This window comes from Aptenodytes patagonicus, chromosome Z (assembly GCF_965638725.1).
Source record: "Aptenodytes patagonicus chromosome Z, bAptPat1.pri.cur, whole genome shotgun sequence".
Taxonomy (NCBI): Eukaryota; Metazoa; Chordata; class Aves; order Sphenisciformes; family Spheniscidae; genus Aptenodytes; species Aptenodytes patagonicus.
Genome location: NC_134982.1, coordinates 14,308,666 through 14,329,256, shown reverse-complemented (window position 1 = coordinate 14,329,256; position 20,591 = coordinate 14,308,666). Strand labels below are relative to the sequence as shown.

The 20,591-nt window shown below is 37.8% G+C and overlaps 1 protein-coding gene across 2 annotated transcripts in view; it reads left to right on the top strand.

Annotated features, from left to right (window-relative positions):
• Window positions 1-20,591, top strand: part of LMBRD2 (LMBR1 domain containing 2) — a 35,990-nt gene that overhangs the window by 2,785 nt on the left and 12,614 nt on the right. For both annotated transcript variants that reach the window (XM_076363006.1, XM_076363005.1), the window contains exons 2-14: window positions 4,728-4,957; window positions 5,417-5,496; window positions 7,374-7,469; window positions 8,242-8,409; window positions 9,187-9,397; window positions 12,429-12,503; window positions 12,851-12,964; window positions 13,195-13,378; window positions 14,239-14,420; window positions 15,123-15,256; window positions 15,471-15,576; window positions 18,363-18,460; window positions 20,269-20,372. In XM_076363006.1, coding sequence (XP_076219121.1) covers window positions 4,784-4,957; window positions 5,417-5,496; window positions 7,374-7,469; window positions 8,242-8,409; window positions 9,187-9,397; window positions 12,429-12,503; window positions 12,851-12,964; window positions 13,195-13,378; window positions 14,239-14,420; window positions 15,123-15,256; window positions 15,471-15,576; window positions 18,363-18,460; window positions 20,269-20,372 — 1,726 coding nt within the window. In that variant the 5' untranslated portion in view covers window positions 4,728-4,783. The remainder of the gene's footprint in view (window positions 1-4,727; window positions 4,958-5,416; window positions 5,497-7,373; window positions 7,470-8,241; window positions 8,410-9,186; window positions 9,398-12,428; window positions 12,504-12,850; window positions 12,965-13,194; window positions 13,379-14,238; window positions 14,421-15,122; window positions 15,257-15,470; window positions 15,577-18,362; window positions 18,461-20,268; window positions 20,373-20,591) is intronic.

The following is a 20,591-nucleotide window of genomic DNA, read 5'->3' as shown; positions in this document are numbered from 1 at the left end:
ACTGGCCATTGATATTTTGCTGGGGATGGCAGCTTTCAGTTTATACTTGCCGCCGAGTTGTGAATTCAGCTTGAGGTGGGAGATGCTGTCACACGGATGTTTCTTTTAAGTATGCTGTGGCGCTTGCTCAGTTTTGTCCATTACTGTCTTTGATATCTCTTTCATAGTTTGGTAACTTTCTTGGTGACAATATTTTTTCAGATGTAATTATGGCATTTAGACTACAGAGTAAGGCAAAGAAATCTCTAGCTGCTTGGTTCTTCAAATGTTTTAACTGAAATATTCAAGATTTCTAGAAATGTAACTTTTCCAAAAATGTTTGATGATCTTTACCCAAGAGCACTTTAAGAACAACAACAAAAAAAGGATGTAATATTCTCAAAGTGACTGAGGTACCGAAGATAAGAAAATCAGAAGCATGGTGACTGACTTTATTAGTAATTTTTGAAGGACAGGGAGAACTACAGATTGGCAGACTAGTCTGCTTCCTTTTGAATTCCTGAAAAAAACTCTGGAACAAAAGCTATTTGTAAGCATCTAGACTATAATAGCTGACTAAAAGACAGCATCAGTCTGTCAAGGACAAATTGTTGAAGTAGTCTAACTTATTACACTGATAGGCCTACTGTATACGAGAGGATCAGTTGATATCTTATATTTGGCCTTTAATAGGACTTTTGATTCTGTTTCTCAGGATGTTTTTGCTGGGGAAGAACAGTTGGGAACAGCTACTGTTGTGATTAAGGAGGCCGGTCTCTTGTCAACTACTCTTCAGTATTTTCACAGTTTCCATAATGAAATAATGTGATTATTAAAAGTTAAGAAGGCACAAAGCTAGGAGGGATTGCAGACCTTTTTGAGTGTGGTAGTGGAAATCAAAATGCCTTGAAGATTCAGAAGCCTGTGGGAGGGGAAAGGGTACAAATGAGTAGAGCTTTGTGCCTGCGCTTAAGCAGGAGCAATCAACTACACAAATACAGGATAGAACAGTGTTGTGTTTCTTAGAGGGAAAGAATTTGGAGGGCATAATAAGCTGAATACCTGAAGGGAACATCATGCAGGTTATACCTCCATGTAAGGTATAACAGTAAGGCACGTGAAGCAATGTTTACTCTCAGTTCAGGCCTTCTCAGGCATTAGCTGGGATACTGCGTGGGTTCCAGCTCAGCGTAGAAGGAAGTGGGTAAGCTGGGGAGAGTGTCAAGGGCAGCAATGAGAAATCTGCAGAAAGTGTGATACTAGACTGACAGGGAAGGGTTGAAGCACCGGTTACATTAGTCTGCAAAATGAACAATCTGCTGGTAAAATGCTTTCCTGTGAAGTTTGAAGAGAATAAAACTGGTACACTCTGATCTGGGATTTCTGATTAAAGGGGTATTGGAGTCCACTTTAGTGAGACCAAGGTACTGTCTTCACAGACATGCTCTACTCTTTTTAGCCCTTCTTTAAGAATGTAACATTGGAGTGTCTTCGTTGTTAAATTTGGTGCTATATAAAAGCTCTAAGAAAGTGTGGTTTTTTTCATTCTCTGCTGTTTCATTTAGTAACTTGAGTATTTCTGTACCAGGCAGAGTAGTTAGTTCATTTGTAATGTAGATGGTCATGAGTATGGTTAGTCTTGAGGTTGGCAAGGTAATTTAATACTGTTGATAGTAGGGAGTCTCCAAGGGAATTAAGTCTGAACTGAGCCCTTTATGGTGCTTGCAAAGAGTTATTAGCTGGATTTGGACTCTGGAAGATTTCATGTCAGAATTTTGAAATGTATGTCCTATATGGGGGTAACCAGACTCTTCCATTCACAAAATTAAAAACTTACTGATTTTGTCTATGTCTGAAACAAAGCAAGAAAATCCTAAGCCTACACAAGAGCATGTCCTTGTCTTTTATTGGTTAAGTTGTGCTTCCAGTGCCAGCGTTTCAGCTTTTGATCTTATTTGTGTTAATCCATAGCTGCCTTAATCTCCAGAAACAGAGTATGGCAATAGATACTCTTCCTTTCAGAGTGAGGAATTTTGTTACTTTTTGTCATTGCTTAATAGCAGCATCTTTTAAGCAGGTGAAGGTTGTGCAGTATGAGAGAACTCTTCTGAAGTAGTTCATTGATCTCAGCAGAACATTCTGTAAGGGTTCAGGAATTTCAGCCAGCTGATACTAGGGAGCCGTGTGCTAATAGTGAGAAGCTTGTCTAAATAAATGAAGAAACAGAATTACTGATAAGGAACTTACCTTTCTTTGAGCTAGCAACCAGGTTCAGAGGCAAATGCTGTTTGCCACAGGAAGACATGGCTTTATAGCCCACAGTAATACATTTTAAGGGCTGATACAAATAATTCTAGTAGCAGGGATCCCGAATACGGCTGTCCTGTTAGGCAGGATTTAGTTCACAGTAAGAGCGCCTCTCAAGCATTTAATTTCTCACCTTGTAGATTTTTTTTCATTTAAGCTATTTGTGCTGAGAGCTAGTTTTAAGTTGTTTCTGTCTAAAAATTTTGAACTGTAATTTTGAAAATGTGTATATGTTATTTCAAAACAACTCTTTGTCATCAGTTGCAGTCTTGTAAAAATTAGTATTTTTCATACAAAATTTTTTTATAAAGAAGTTTGGGGTTTTTTTTCAAATAAAAATTTTGTATTTTGAGATTCCAGGAGGAACCAGGTGAAGAACAGAAAAATGTAGTTTACTTTGATAACTGCAAAATTGCTTTTGGCTTTGAAAGTGAGTTAAGTTGTGCTAGGACTTAATTCCCTCTCTATTTTAGCATATTTATATGCTTACATATAATAACATAACATGTTTATAATCTTTTTGGAAGTTCTCTCATGGTAGTAAGCTGAGTGCAGCATCTTGCACAAAAACTTTTCACCTTCTGTTTTGATAGCAACTTTTTAGGTGTGACTGTAGTAAAAAATTGTATAGGTGTGACTGATGGAGGGTATGCTGTATAATTTTTTTTGTTTACATAGCATAAGGTGTGGCTATAATGGGCACCCAAAGCTACATATGTCAGATAGTACTGCCTTAATAAAGTAGATATATAGTATTTCTTCTCCATTCATTTTTTTGGTGGAATTTGCTACTATACTATCAATACAAAAGACTGTTTTCAGAGGAAACAAGAATGGTACAATAGAATAGACAAGGACTTGCTTAGAATAAGTGATTGAGAAATAGGTTAGATATCCTGCATTCACGATTTACAAATGATCTAGCCAAAATGTAGTACAGGCAGATAGTAAGGGGATGCTTTGACCTAACAGAAGTGCTAATAATTTGAGAAACACATGAGATGAAAGGCAGAAGATAGAAAGTAAGTGTGTGCATCTTTGATAAGAAACAGCAAGGTAACTCAAGCTATTTTCAGAATATGGGATGCTCTGTGTACAGCAGCCGATATGGAGTAAACAGACCGCTCTCCCTATTCGGAAATTAAATGAGAAAGTAGCAAAATGAGGGGAAACAAATCTTCAGGGAAAAATCACAGAATTAATTGTCCTGTATGTCCTCAAGGAAGTACTGGCATCACAAACTTTGGAATTTTTTAGTGGAAATAAGACAATTTCACTGCTTAGTGCCCTCATACATAACAGATCTGCTTAAGCAGTATACTGAGAGATTAGTAAAGGAAATGGTTCACTTTAACAAATTATGAAGGGATTTAAAAGTAAATTGAGGGAGATTTTAGTAGTAGCATTTCCTTTAAATCTCTAAAGTTCCAGTGAAAGTGAAAGCACTGAAAAAACAACAGTGGGGAAGCCATAGCAAAAACGATTTCAGTTAAATCAAACCAACTAAAATGGTAATCTTGATGGAGAAGCAAGTCAGTCTGACCAGAGTAATAAACTTTTTTTTTTAATGTGTGAAGTGTCTGTGGTAAAATGATGCTTATTAAAAAGGTCAGAAGCAGTTTAATTAACAATGTAACAAGTCAGTGAAATTTTCTCCAATAGATTTGTGCAGCTCACTGTCCCTTTGCTTAATAGCATGCCTGTATGAAGATGTATGAACTTCGTAGGCATTTCTAGCAGTCCTGACTATAACACAGAGTAACTAAACCCAGAAGGATGAGCAAAGCAAAAGTATATCACAGCAAGACTAATAACGAATTAATTGAGACCTTTGTTTCTCTGAACAAGAACAGAAGAGGGGTAGGAAGGTGAAATAGCTAGCATGTTGCCTTTTATTACATGAATTTTCAAACCTAAAAGAGGTACGTCACAAGTAGACTGACATATACTTTGCTGTATTTTTATGCTCTGTTAACTCTGAGTACAGAATTTAAATGCATAGTTGAGGAATAATCCATTAACAAAGCTTTCCAGAAACATTTAATTTAAACACTTAACCCTTTTTCCAAATTAGTTGATTTCTTCTAAAAGAAAAAAAAGCAGAATAGATTTTGTTTTGAAATTTATACTGGACTTAAAAGTTAGGCTTATAGTCTTATTCAAGGACAGGGATTTGACTTTTGGATCTATTGTATATCAAGAAGATGAAGAGGAGTTGTCCTAATGTGTTCCTAGAATTGGCAAAATTGGAGTGACATATTTTGATTTATGCAGAGGACTTTAAAGCACCTTGCTGAAAATCTTATTCTTCATCTGATAAGAGTTCTTGTCATGAAATAAGAAAAGTCTATTAATATGTTTAAAAATGTCTGTTAAACAACTCTTTTCTGCATAAATAACTTCCAGATATTTTAATGTAATTAAATGTCTTTGTCTTACAGTTCTGATCTGCTTTCTTAAGTGACCTGTGCTGTGTGGCTGGAGTGAACTTTCAATAATGAGTGGTGCAGCGTTGGGCCTTGAGATAGTATTTGTCTTTTTTCTGGCCTTATTCCTGCTTCATCGGTATGGAGACTTCAAGAAACAGCATAGGCTGGTGATCATAGCAACATTATTGGCTTGGTATCTTTGCTTTCTTATTGTATTTATACTGCCTCTGGATGTCAGTACGGTAAGAAACTTATGAGGTTTTCTGCTTAGTTGCATAAAATGTGTATGGTATTTTTTTTTAATCATAATTTCAGAAGACAATATCTTAAACAGCAAATAAATTTTCCAAATAGTATCTTATTAAACTAAACACTTGTTACCTTTTTGCATGGCAGTGTCTGTGTTTACAATTAATTTTATTTTTTGTTGATCTTATCAGATAACAAATCTATTTCAGATGTTTTAAAATGTCATTATTTGTTTATAGCAATTATTTTATCTGTTTAGGCAACATAAAAACACTTTCAGTTTTTTACTTGCTTGTCCTGCAGATTGCATGTTGTTTTGAGGGTTTATTAGTATAATTGCTCCTAAATTTAAACCTGGACTACAGTAAATGTCTTTAAAAATGGGACTTATTATTTTTAAATAAATGTTGTACCTTTTTCTGGTCACTGATATAAAATTAATTGTCTTCTAGACTATTTATAATCGGTGCAAACTTGCTGTTAACTCCAGCCCTGCAGAAAGTAATGGCTCTTACGTTACTCTTGCTCCAAGGTATCAGCTATGTTTTCTTCGTCAGACTGTTTTTAAAGAAGTATTTTATGATTTTCTTGTTTTAAATAGTAGGAGTGTACTGTGGTTTTAAGACTAATAAACAAGTGTTATCTGTGTGATATGACATTTGAAGATTGTAAGTGTACAGGAAGGTAAGGGAAGAGGTGAAGAAAAGTGCCTCTGCATCTATTGGTAGTAATGTATACATTAGTTCTAACTGATTACCTAAATATTCCTCTTTTTTTTTTTTTTTTTTAATTTCATGCAAGACTTCTTTTATTTTGTTGTTAAAGCAACAGAACTAAGCTTTTCAAGCAACCTTGGTTATCTATGAGGAGAGAGGCCTTGGTGAATGCTTATCTTTCTTTCACAACCTTAAAGACTTTAGACCTGAAAATCTAATTTTATACCTTATGAATGAAATTAGTAGGCTTGTCTTATATATAAGCAGCATATCTAATTGCTTATTATAATTGCATATATATAGTAATTGGAGTTATCTGAAATTTACTATATTCTACCAAAGTAACGATAGCCTGCTCGCTGTCTTCTGGTAGGAAGGAAGTAATCCCTAAAACATGGGGAAATGTAGGCGAATGTGGGCTCTTTCCATGGCTGCTCATTCTTTAGCCTCCATTGGCTATTTCCACATCTTGTAGATGTGTGCAGCCTAGTTATCTGTAAGATGATTAGAGCATTTAAGATGTCAGTTGATATGTCCATGGAACGTCTTGCCAGTTTTGTTGCCCCAAAGCGGACGCTATCTGGATGTTGTATATCCGTGGAAGAACAGTAAAATGCCAGACTTAGTGGCACAACATTTTACCCTTTGTTTAAAATCACCCAGCGTACGTTAATTAAACATAGTTAGGTAAATACACAATTTGAAAACTATTCAATAGCCTTTCAATTTACCTATAGTTTCAGAACAAGCTGATGGATGTTATGCTGTAGTATATGACGAGTACATCAAATAGAAATATCGACTTAAGTAGTAATTGAGCAGATACTGTGTTGGTGCAAGTCAGATCTTAAAACTTTGTTTGAAACCTTTAGTCACGCTACCTGTCATTCTATGGTAATTTGATAGTTTTGAAAATTTTTAGGCTGTGTACGTCAAAACTCACAACTCAGGCTTGACTAGTTTGACCCTGGAAAACACCAATTATTTCTCAATAGATACTCCTATTAAATTGTCTGTATTGCCCCTTGAGTCACCATTGCTTCATTACCCAGACAGGTGTGGGAAAAAAACCGAAGTGTCTTAGTGTGGATGGGCACTTTGCCTTTTGCTCTTTTTTTACTAAAAGGCTCTCATGGCTTTTCTGGTCGTCTGAAGCAAACACTACCTGTCAGAAAAGTATTGGCTCAACAAGTCAAAATTTATATAAGCTTGACTAAATCCATCTGGGTGACGGAAGAAACAACTAACACGCTTTTTTTTACCGCTAAATGCTCTAGGTAGTAGAGCTAGGTGATGGGGTCCCTGGATATTTTTTAAAAACCTGCTGCACTAACTAAAGTTGAATGGTTTTTTTCTTTGCATGAAGAAAGTACGTCCTGCCCAAAAAGAAAAATTGTAACCTTAAATTGCTTAATTGCTTATTCCTCTTTAGTCTTTGAGCTACTGTTTTTCTTCTCTAAGAAAGCTGTCTTGTCTAGATAAGTTATTTGCGGTGAGGAGAATGATAAATATTTTTAAGTATTGATTCAGTTTATTTTCTTCTGAGATGGTTGATGTTTGACTACTTACTCAAATAGTAGTCTGTTACTTCTATGCTATTTTCAAAGACCTTTCTAGATAGGGGAATTTATAGAAAATGTTCCTTACACTCTTGGCCCTACAACTAACAATAAGCTTCTTTACATTGTTACAGCAAGCAAAAATGTTTCAAACCATGGAGTTATATTCCTAATGGAATTATGCCAATTTTCTGGCGTGTTGTATATTGGACGTCGCAGTTTTTAACATGGTAAGTAAGGCAAAAGAATATGACAAAGATTATGATATAGGTATAATTTCTAAGTGCAGTGTATTAACAGTCATAGCATACTCTTTAAGACTATATATCACTATTCCACAGAGCTATCTAATCATATATTATTTGCTAGCAGTGAAATTTCTCTAATAATTACTGTACTAAATTGAGCTTTTTTTTTTTGCTCCTTTTCAGGTGGCAGCTATTTACTCTTGGTTCACTTTTCTAGTTGAAACTGAGCAGTTTACACATAGAGGTGTTAATGGATAGATTGTCTGAAAAAAATGGGTTTTAGGCAACAGGACACCAAAATAATTCCATGAATAAGTTGGGTAATTTTTGAGTTATATTGTAAATTATTTGGTTTTACTGGATATATTATATAAAGCTATAATATAGCTACAGCAAACAGATTGTGCTTTTGGGTTAGATTCATGTGTGGTTTCTGACCAATCTATCATCAAATAATTATTTTTGTAGCTCAGTCAAGAATATCAGAGTTGGTAGTGAGTACTTGATTAACACAGATTTTTCATAGTAAATCTAACTGTATTGTTTTTGTCTGCAGCTTGTTTAAGGTTTGCCATCAGACCAGTACATCTAGAATAAAAACATGTAACTAGCTAATTTTGTCAGACGCTTGGGAGTCTTTAGCTTAAACACCCCTGTCTCAGTATCCTGCCACTGCTAAACTACTCTTTTGTTTGTTTGTTTGTTTTTTGTTTTGTTGGCTAATGTGGTTTGGTTTTGTTTTCTTCCCTTCTAGGATTCTGCTACCTTTCATGCAGTCATATGCTAGATCAGGAGGGTTCTCCATTACTGGAAAGATTAAAACTGCATTAATTGAGAATGCAATCTATTATGGCACTTACTTGCTGATTTTTGGAGCATTTTTAATATATGTGGCTGTAAACCCAAACTTCAATTTACAGTGGTAAGAATAATGCTGTAAGCACTTGCATGAGTTCTTATGAAATTGTCACGGGTAATCTCTTCTGTAGATGAAATGGGTCTTTTTTAAAAAACAATTTTAGTTGATCTGATTTTTGCTAGGCAGTTGGAAAGTTTTGTTAACTTTTTTTATGGAAAAGGATTCTTTGACTGTTCATAGAAATTTGTCTTTTGGATTTCTGATTTTGATACGTACGGCAGAGGAATCCTCTTATATTTGCAATGTTTTTTTTTCTCCCTACAAATGCATTTGCAAAGTAGTGCAGAAACTTTCTCAGTGTTTTCAGAATAACATCTTTCAAAAAGTCTATGTCAGTATTTCCTGTGTAGTGCTTCTGTCTACTGTAGATTCTATTTGAAGTCCATAAGGTAAGTTAAAATAATTGGTAGTTACAACATTGCTAATGGTCTTGCATACTAGATACAGTAGTAAACACTGTCATGTGCTTCACTTGCAATAGGTTTGCTAAGCTCATGTTGTTTCCTAAAGGAACATACTCCTTTGAGAACAAACATTTTTGTCTTCCCTCCAGAGAGGGAAGAAGCATGGGGAGATACAGAAAAATCGTGGCAGCTTTAAATATGGCCAAGTAGCAGACTGGCCCTAGGCAAGAATTACAGATGATGCTAAGTCTGTTCCTGTAAATTTGAAGCCATATTGGTGCATAGATATTTCAAGGTTGCTTTCTTGTGGGTCAGGCAGGAGGATGTTGGTTGTTTGCTTTTTCTTTTTTGTTATTGCTATTGGTTTTTTCCTTAGGAACCAACTTCAGACTATTGGGATAGCCGCTGCAAACACATGGGGTCTCTTTCTTCTTGTGTTGCTTTTGGGTTATGGTTTGGTGGAAATTCCCCGTTCTCACTGGAATGGGGCCAAGAGGGGTTATCTACTCATGAAGACCTATTTCAAAGCTGCCAAACTGATGACTGAAAAAGCAGATGCAGAGGAGAATTTAGAGGATATTATGGAAGTAAGTAACTAGCTTTTGCTATGAAGTAAGTGAAGGCTGCTGTTAATCATCTCTGAATTTCTTGGTGTTGGGCACTTGTGGCAAGAAAACATAAGTAGCGTGAACTTACTGTGAAATATTAGTAAATTAAGAAAATCATCATAGTGTGCCACTTGATGACACTCAGTCCTGTGTAAAAATCAAAAGAGAAATAGTCCCTAATGTGAAGAACTTGGCAACTTGATAGCCATGGCAACTTCATAGCCATTATTTGTTGGTTTTATTTTTGTATTGACCCTTTTGGATTAATATTGGTCGCTAATGAAAAACATTCCAGAGTGAACTTGAAAATACAGTGTACAGATGTTTCACTATCGTTCATGCAAATTGTGTATGTTTGCTTTTATGCTCTGCTCCCAGTATATTTCTGGAACCTTGGGAAGAGTTTCCAAGTTGGATTTGCAGGACCATGCTATGTGCCTTTTGAGAAGACAATATCTAGATTATTGTTTTTTTCAAAGAGCTTTTTTTGAGACTGTATTTATTGTTATTTGTGAGTGAGCAATAGACTCTAGTGTAGTTCAAGAACAGAATGGAAATGCAACCCATTGAATAGCTATTCCCTGTTTTGCTGCTCTGATACCATGGCTTGGAAATAATACTTCTGAAGAGTTGTAAGGTAGGGTGAACTTCTTCTTTGATACGTCAACATAAAATAATGGTGGAATTCTCATTCTTCAGTAATAGCATTTTGAAGAAATTGCTAAAAACATCTGAGTGGGGCATAACTACAAAACTTACTAGAAAATGAGCAACAAAAACTTTGTTTACCAGGCTAGCACTTAGAATAGAACAGAATAGAACAGAATAAAAGTTAAAGCATATTGTTAAGAGCGTTGTCCAGATGCCTGGAGAGGGAGGTGCTGAGCTCTTCTCCCTGGTATCCAGTGACAGGATGCATGGGAATGGTTCAAAGCTGTGCCAGGGGAGGTTTAGACTGGACATTCGGAAGCATTTCTTTACCGAGAGGGTGGTCAAACACTGGAACAGGCTTCCTAGAGAGGTGGTCGATGCCCCAAGGCTGTCAGTGCTTAAGAGGCATTTGGACAATGCCCTTAATAACATGCTTTAACTTTTGGTCAGCCCTGAATTGGTCAGGCAGTTGGACTAGATGATTGTTGTAGGTCCCTTCCAACACAAAATGTTCTGTTCTATTCTGTTCCCTTAAACGCAGCATACCTTGTGCCTCAAAGGCTCTTCCATGATTTAAAACCCCAAAGTTTTGTCGGAGGCACCAGTTCTGGAGCCAGGTACTGGTATCCTGGGCTCGCCTGTTTCTTCCAGTCTCCCCCCATCACTAGGAGGATTGAGGAAAACACTACCTGTGCTCCTGAATTTTTTAGCATTCTTCCCAGGGTGCTGAAATCTCTTAATTGACCTCAGACTTTTTGTTGTGTCATCATTAGTACCCACATGACAGAGCAGGAACGGGTAGTAGTCTGAAGGTTGCACTAAGCTTTTCAGTCTTGTGGTGATGTCCCTAATTTGGGCCCAGGGAGGCGGCAAACTTCCCTGAAAAGAGGGTCTTGTACTAGACTGCTGTCTTGTACTAGATTGTCCTTTAAGTCAGGTAGGGTGACTGACAGATTCTGAGGTTATGTCATGCACAACATAAAATATATTATATTGTTAATGCATGATAAAATCTTGTTTCAAGGTTTGGCACTTCACTTCCCCCCCACACACACTTTTTTTTTTTCTTTCAGTCTAGAAACAATTCCGCTATACCTTAGGAATCTTGGGCTTTTATTGGTATTTTATTTTCAACCTTCACAGGAACGCTGAAGTGTGTGAAAATACATAGAGATTCTTAAGAATGGCAGTGCTGACTCTGAGAACTTGATTGTAAATATTATGAATTGCTGTTGTGTCAAATAAATCACAACATTTTAGCTCTCAGCCACTTCAGTTTAGGCTTTTGTTTTCTTCCTTTATCAGAGATTTTGAAAACACAAGAAACTGTAGCACTGGAGGACACTTCACACTTTTGTATTTTTAATTTTTTTCCAGTCCAGTGCTCTACTTGACAGGGCTGAACATGTTAGGATTGACCCTTACAGATATTCTTGCGGGATTTTGTTTGTTTGTTTGTTTTTCATAATCCCACTACATAATGAAAAATTCTTTGCCACAGACTAATCAGATCTCTTGTGATCGTTCCCTCAGGAGATTCAGAGGGTATCCAGAATTACTGAGAGTCATCTGTTAGAACAGCCTTTTATATGTCAAAGGACTGTCTATATCCATTTAGCCTTCCTTGTCACGCTAAACAAATACAATTCTTCTGTCTGCTAATCATCCTATTTGACAAGATTTCTAAGCCTTTACAATTATTTCTGTCCTCCAGACTCTAGAACTTGCATCTTTTTTTTAAAGTGCTGTTTGTAACAACAACAAAAAAGCATCAAAAGGTTATCTCTGGATTGCCAATAGGATGAAGAATAAAAGCTAGTTCTCACTAAGCCTGATAAACTGCTAGAGCCAGTTCTGACACAACTTATCTAGCTGTTAGGTAGCATCTTTTTATTACTGATAAATGCAAATGGTCTCAGAAGTGAGCTATGTGGAGATAAATGCGAGGAAGATATAAAATGATATTCATCAAGCTGCTTAAAGTAATAAAAGTGAAACTAAACCAGGTAAGATAGAAACTCCTCCTCTTTACCTACAACTAAAACAAGAAAGTATTTTCCATTTCAAAATTCATGCATAGAAACCAATCCTCCACACGTTCACAGAGTAATGTTTGCACACTGGCATCGTGGGTTGTTTTTTTTTTTTTGAAAATACATACGTGTTCTTTATAAATACTCCTTCAATTATCTTTTATTAAATGTCTAGTAAAGCTGTGGCTTTTAGGAAATTCTATTGTTTTTAAGCTCTGATGGTTATCTTTTCCATTGGGAGGGCTGGAACTCTTATCTGACCCTGTAAAATTATTTAATCTATTTAACATGATGAAACAACTCTTTCTTTTTTTTTCCCTCAACAGGAAGTCCGTAAAGTAAGTGAGAGTATCAAGTATAACCACCCTTTGAGAAAATGTGTTGATACAATACTGAAAAAGGTAACAAATTGCTCATCTTTAGCCATAATTGTTCAATTGGGAGGGCATGCTTCCTGCACCTATTGAATACTTGTACATTATTTTCTTTTCCCCGTAACATAAAATCTCTAATTGGCATCTTGTGAGTTTCTGACAAGACTTGGAGTTTAAATTCTTTGTGGAATGCTTTCTTATGATGTATGTAATTATCTGCTGTATTTTGACATATGTAGTATTTTAGAAACAGAAAAATCTATACTTGAAGTGAGCTGTTCAGTTGCATGAAATGCCCCAAACGTTTACGAATAATTAACAAGGAGCACTTCCTACTCCTTTGTCTTCCAGTTAATTTTCCCTTTTCCTTCCAGTGTCCTACTGAGTACCAGGAAAGAATGGGTAGGAACATGGACGATTATGAAGATTTTGATGAAAGACAGAACAGTTATCCAAGTGAAAAAAGTTTGGTCAAACTTCACAAGCAGGTATATTAATAAATGAGAGAATGCCTCACTTACACTAAAGTAATGAGAATAAATGCCAGTCAAACAAAGATTTTCAATGTACTTTACCTGTATTGCTGAGTATAGTGGGGTTTGGGATTGCTACTTAACGGGAACTTTTCTCAGTGAAAGAAAACAGAAGTTTAATATCCCAATATCTCATTTCTTGAAGCAAGTATGTTGTAACCATAATTTCTTGGAATTTATTATAGGTAATCTATTCAGTACAGAGACATCGTCGTACACAGGTCCAGTGGCAAATTCTTTTAGAACAAGCATTTTACCTAGAAGATGTGGCAAAAAATGAAACCAGTGCAACTCGACAGTTTGTTCATACCTTTCATTCCCAGGAACCGGAGAATAAAATTATTCGGTATTTCTACACACCAACTGTTGGTAAGTGCTGTCATGCAGATTTTGAATATGTAAAGGAATAACTAGTACAGTTTTGTAAGAAGAACAGATTGTTTTATGAAAAAGATGAGTTACAGTAGAGGGAATCAAATGTGCATCTTAATGCATTTATGTAATGGAATAGCCATCAGGTATTGATTTATGTTCTTGACCATAAGCTTGAATTTTTTTACGAATTTAATAGCAGTTACATATTGTAATAGCAATAGCAAACTTTGAAGCCTTAGAAGAAGAAAGAAAAATAGCAACTTTAAATTTTTGGATCGTGGCTACCTTCTACATTTGTGGGATATTATTGAGGTGGCACCATTCTTGCAGTAAAGCAAAGAGGAAAGGACTCTTCGTCTGTCATGTACTAAACATTAGGACATGCGGCTGCTTGTGCATCTTTTTAGAAAGTGTCTTCTCCTAATCATGTTTTAACTGATTTGTTGTGCACTAGCAATGAGTTCTTTCCAGGGTAGGACAATATAATTTTACAGCCTAAGCTTTCTTTCTGAGAGAGTAACAGATGAACAAACAAAAAGTGGACCACCCATAGTATCTGGGCCAAAAGTGAAGAGTTCTTTTCTACACCCTCCGCCCCCCCATCCATTTGCAAAATTTGCCTCCCAGATCCCACCCTGTTTTCCCCAGTTGTGCATATGATTCCTTAGGGCTGAGCCAGATCTCTAAGCATTGGAAAAGCCCTGAAATTAAGTGTGTGAACCCACAGACTCCAGCCTTGATTTTTAAGGGCATGTGTGGAAGAAGTTCACAACAGTTTTTGTGAGGGAGTTCCATTTCTGGTTGTGTAATTTTCGTTAACTGATTCTGGATGTGTGTGTTTGGTTTTTTTGCAGAGTGGTACTGGGAATGTCTTCTACGACCATGGTTTTACAGGGTGCTTGCAGTTGTTCTGGCCACGTTCTCTGTAATTGTTGTGTGGTCGGAGTGCACATTTTTCAGCACAAAACCAGTTTTATCACTATTTGCAGTTTTCATACAGCTGGCAGAAAAGACATATAATTATATATACATAGAGGTAAGTTTGAGATAATCGCTCAACAAAAATCTTTTCAGACAGATTGTTATTACAATAATAGTAGACCAGATTGATTTAAAAATAAGTCTCTAAAGAGTCTCTCAACTTTCAGAAGGTCTCTAAAATATATAATGCCAAACTTTGTTTCTGTGGAGGGATTCTGCGTTTTGCCATTTCTTGTATCTCTCCAATACGGGGTGAAGGTGTGACCCAGTTGAGCTCAATATAATGTGTAGAGTAATTTGTGAAACATTAGCTTATGTGTTTAGACATCGTGTCTAATCAACCATGTGTGTAACCTCTCTTCCCTAAACAGGAATTTGCTGCTGGTCAGAAATCCAGTCACAGGTGTGGCTAGCATATGTGCGCACAAATTCATCAGTAAAGGAACTGAGCTGAAAAATTCCAGTATACTAACAAAATAGGTTGAATTGCAAATGCTTGTTTTTATCACTTTTTGTGGGAATAAATGTTCATAGGGTCAGTTGTGTTAGCTTATATGAAGTGCAGAATGTTGCAAGTATCATTCTTGATGTAAATTAGTCAAAAAAACTCCTGAAACTCTTCTCAGAGCTGGTGTTATTGTCCCATCTCAAAATGAAAAATTAGACTGCAGTCAGCCTGTTGCATGCACAGACTATGTGCTGAATGCATTAAAACCTGTAGTAGAGTTCTACACTGAAACTTTTTTTTTCCCCCCAGATGGCCTGTTTTCTTACCATCTTTTTCCTAAGTATTTGTGTTTACTCTACTGTCTTCAGGATCCGTGTATTTAACTATTATTACTTAGCTTCACATCATCAGACAGATGCGTACAGTCTCCTTTTCAGTGGCATGTGAGTATGTGGCACATATTTTGTGGATTTTCTGTCAAATTCTCAATTGAAAATGTCCATGAAACTTTCATTTTTATTCTTTCATTTATAATCATGTGGGTATAAATCCTAATGAGCTGTACATCATGATTCTGTGATATATCCGGTTATGATTTCTTAATATTTTTAGTGCAAGAAATTGTTTTAAATGGTGTTGTCTTTTGCATTTGTGCAGGTTATTTTGCCGTCTTACTCCACCATTATGCTTGAACTTTTTGGGCTTGACCCATATGGATGCAACAATCTCTCACAAAAACACTCAGCCAACTGCTTATACGTCTGTGAGTACAGAAAATGTGATTTTTGAGGCTTCTATATGATTTGGAGAATAGGCAAAATATTTTTAGATACTTCTTATAGTAAGATTCAGATACTCAAATCTTTTCACTGGTATTGAACATGGTAGAAATACTTTACTTATAGACCAGGAGTTCGGTAATGATTGCTGGCTACACAGGAGTCATCAATAGCTCAATTTTTCAGTTTTGGTCTCTTTATCCTAAGAAAGTAAAATATCGTGCTGAAGAGTTCAGACTATTCTTCACGTCCTAATAGCTTTATCTTCCACTGGCTTTAGCATATAGGACACCTTTACAGATTGGAAACAAACCTAACTTGCCAATGAAAACCAGTGAGTTCGGTTTTACTGAACAACCATTTTCTGTAGACAGCGAGTTACATAGAATCATAGAATCATTAAGGTTGGAAAAGACCTCTAAGATCATTGAGTCCAACCATCAACCCAACACCACCATGCCCACTAAACCATGTCCCTAAGCGCCTCATCTACACGTCTTTTAAATACTTCCAGGGATGGGGACTCAACCACTTCCCTGGGCAGCCTCTTCCAATGTTTAACCACTCTTTCAGTAAAGAAATTTTTCCTCGCGTCCAATCTAAACCTCCCCTGGCGCAACTTGAGGCCATTTCCTCTTGTCCTATCGCTAGTTACTTGGGAGAAGAGACCGACACCCACCTCGCTACAACCTCCTTTCAGGTAGTTGTAGAGAGTGATGAGGTCTCCCCTCAGCCTCCTCTTCTCCAGGCTAAACAACCCCAGTTCCCTCAGCCGCTCCTCATAAGACTTGTTCTCCAGACCCTTCACCAGCCTCATTGCCCTTCTCTGGACACGCTCCAGCACCTCGACATCCTTCTTGTAGTGAGGGGCCCAAAACTGAACAGTATTCGAGGTGCGGCCTCACCAGGGCCGAGTACAGGGGCACGATCACTTCCCTACTCCTGCTGGCCACACTGTTTCTGATACAGGCCAGGATGCCATTGGCCTTCTTGGCCGCCTGGGCACACTGCCGGCTCATGTTCAGCCGGCTGTCGACCAACACCCCCAGGTCCTTCTCTGCTGGGCAGCTTTCCAGCCACTCTTCCCCAAGCCTGTAGCGCTGCATGGGGTTGTTGTGGCCCAAGTGCAGGACCCGGCACTTGGCCTTGTTGAACCTCATACAGTTGGCCTTGGCCCATCGATCCAGCCTGTCCAGGTCCCTCTGCAGAGCCTTCCTACCCTCGAGCAGATCAACACTCCCACCCAACTTGGTGTTGTCTGCAAACTTACTGAGGGCGCACTTGATCCCCTCATCCAGATCATTGATCAAGATATTGAACAAGACCGGCCCCAGTACTGAGCCCTGGGGAACACCGCTCGTGACTGGCCACCAGCTGGATTTAACTCCATTCACCACAACTCTCTGGGCCCGGCTGTCCAGCCAGTTTTTGACCCAGCGCAGAGTCCACCTGTCTAAGCCGTGAGCCGCCAGCTTCTCGAGGAGAATGCTGTGGGAGACGGTGTCAAAGGCCTTACTGAAGTCCAGGTAGACCACATCCACAGCTTTTCCCTCATCCTCTAGGGGGGTCACCTGGTCATAGAAGGAGATCAGGTTGGTCAAGCAGGACCTGCCTCTCATGAAACCGTGCTGGCTGGGCCTGATCCCCTGGTTGTCCCGCTCATGCCTTGTGAGCACCCTCAAGATGAACCGCTCCATAATCTTCCCTGGCACCGAGGTCAGGCTGACAGGCCTGTAGTTCCCCGGATCCTCCTTCCGGCCCTTCTTGTAAATGGGCGTCACATTGGCAAGCCTCGAGTCATCCGGGACCTTCCCCGTTAACCAGGACTGCTGATAAATGATGGAGAGTGGCTTGGCGAGCTCCTCCGCCAGCTCCCTCAGCACTCTCGGGTGGATCCCATCTGGCCCCATAGACTTGTGAGCATCCAGGTGGCGCAGCAGGTCGTTGACTGCTTCCTCTTGGATTATGGGGGGTTCATCCTGCTCGCCGTCCCCGTCTTCCAGCTCGGGGGGCTGAGTACCCTGAGGACAACTGGGCTGCCTGTTAAAGACTGAGGCAAAGAAGGCATTAAGTACCTCAGCCTTTTCCTCATCCTCGGTGACAATATTTCCCCCTGCATCCAGTAAAGGATGGAGATTCTCCTTGGCTCTCTTCTTGTCATTAATATATCTGTAAAAACATTTTTTGTTGTCTTTAATGACAGCGGCCAGATTGCGTTCTAGCTGGGCTTTTGCCTTTCTCATTTCTTCTCTGCATGACCTAATGAGATCCCTGTACTCTTCTTGAGTCGCCTGCCCCTTCTTCCACAAGTGGTAAATTCTCCTTTTTTTCCTGAGTCCCAGCAAAAGCTCCCTGTTCAGCCAGGCCAGTCATCTTCCCCGCCCGTTCTTCTTACGGCGTATAACATACGGCATATTACATCTCACATCTTTGTTGTTAGCAAGTAGACTCTCAGTGTTGTTCAGAGACTTTTCACAGCAGATTAAAAGATCCACCAGATTTGAACTGGTTCTGGATTGGGTGAGACAAGAAGATCTAGCATCTTAGAAACCTCAAAGTGGATACACTGTTAGAGGCGGCCTTTATATCTGGGCATTCTGGGTCAACTGTCTGAATCAGATCTGTGATGATAATACTTACCTATGTTTCAGTAACTGTAAAGGATTGTGTGTTTGTGTGTTGTGGACTGAAAACACTGAGATGGCACAATCTTTATGGATTTATGTAGAATATATCTGATTTGAGATTGTTCTTGTGGATTTTTTTCCAGATAATGGGATCCATGAGAGTGCTGTCCTTCATTGCAGATGGATTCTATATATATTACCCAATGCTTGTTGTCATTCTCTGTATTGCCACATACTTTAGGTAAGTGATTTGCAAGGCAGATCCTCCATGTTTCTTTACATTAATATTTGTTTCAGCAATCAGGAAGAGATTCACTTCTCCTCTTCCAGCAGTTGAGTTGTGACATATTAATAAAAATGCAAAAACTAAAACAATAAATTGCTATTTATGTATGTTAAATGTGTACATTTTAAGAATATCTATTGTATTAACTCATAACTGAGTTGTGGGTTTTTTTTCCCCATTAAACTTCATTCCTAGATTTTGAGGTCTGATCTGTTCAAACTTTGGAGCCCACAAACATTTAGATTCTGCTTTTGAGATTAAAATTACTATGAGGAAGCTATGTTTTCAGCAAGGTTTTCTAATAAACTAAGAAGCATTAGCAGAAACTTTAGGTAATGAACTTTCTAACAGACTCATAACAAATTTCTGATCAGTTACCAGACTTCAGTTTGAAAGCATAGTGGTTTAAATCATTTGATCTTGTTTCCCTAAGCCACAGGTTGCTGGAGGCTGGAAAGGTAATTGCAGAAAATACTGTTATATGCTTGCTTTATCTTTACGTTTCAAAATGTCTGCTTTTGACCACTGTAAGGGATGAGTTACTTTTGGTCTGACGTTGCTCGGCTACATTTATGTTCACTTCTTCACTTTTGCATTACCATTTAGTCAGAAGCAATGTATATGTTTTGAGTCATGTAGAATGTAGTTAAATGCCTTGAATGTCCATTAGTATCCTATGTGCATCCATAGATAGTAAGACAAGGATCCAGTCCTAGGTTTTCCTTGCTTACCTTTAGGTTAGGTGACAAAAGTGGTGGTGGAGGCAAAAAAAAAACAACACAAAAAGCAAACAGGAAAGCCAATGACAAGAAAATAGTTTGTGTGACTTCTTGTCCATGATGATCCTGGGTCTTGAATGCCATAGTGAAAAGGAAGAAAAGAAACTAAAGGAGAGGAAATTGCTTTGCTTGAACGTTAATGCCCTCTAATAATTCAGATACATGCAAAACTGAATGTTTAAAATCTATCAAGGAAAGCTGTCTCCCTTGTTTAATCCAGCAATCTTAAAGTTCAGATAGTACAGGAAAAAAACTTTTCAGCATAATATGCAATGAAGTCAATTTTGAACATGATACTGATGCTCCAGTTTGGAGCATCAAATACAGTTTGATGCTCAGTAAAAAACAATAAACCATAACAAAAACGACAGTTGTGTTCTCTGGTGTGAAGTTGGAAAGGTGAAAGTGGTTTCATGCTATTTAGTTCCAGGACTAGCTTAAAGATGGAGCAAGCTTATTATCTGACTGCTGCCTAATGGCTATCCAAAATGGCAGCCAGCATCCCTGCAGCTTAAGAGTATGCCACACATTTCTCCTGAGTAAAACATGAAATGAAGGTGGCTTTCTTATGTTATTACTGTTTCAAAAACACAGAAATCATAATAGACAAAATTTTTATAGTAATTGTCTTCTGTCAAAGAGGAGTCAGTAAGATATCATAGGTATAAATTCCGTTATATCTGAGAACATTTCAAGCAATTGTCTATCTTAAATCATTTGCACTACTCAGACTATAAATAGTCTTATCTCTCTGTTTCAGTAGGATTATTCCATCACTTTCAATTGGATTTAGGAACGTGTCACTGTTCTGAATGTTCTGATTTCTCAGCTAGTATAATAATCTATCTTTTCTTCTATATTGCTTTTTTACTTGAATTGTCCATAAATATCTGAATAATTTGTTTTACATTTTGCAGTGTAATACATCTAAACTATTAATTGTAAATTAACAAAGGAAATTGCTTCTCCTTCTGCTTTTACCAGTTTAGGAACTCGTTGTTTGAATCTTTTGGGATTCCAGCAGTTCATGGGGGATAGCGAAATGACCTCTGATTTGATTGATGAAGGAAAAGAGCTAATCAGAAGAGGTAAGATAGGTCCTCTATCCTAGTCTTCTTGTAAAATATAATCTGTTATTACATTAAACTTGTCTGAAATGTTACACAAAAAATAAAAGCATATAGCTTGTCAATATTTTGAAAACTGTACTGAGGCAGTCTACTGCACAAAATGCAATAGACTTACCGCATTGTGGTTGCTATATAAACAGCACTGGACTTACTTTACTTCAGATGTCAATGATCAGC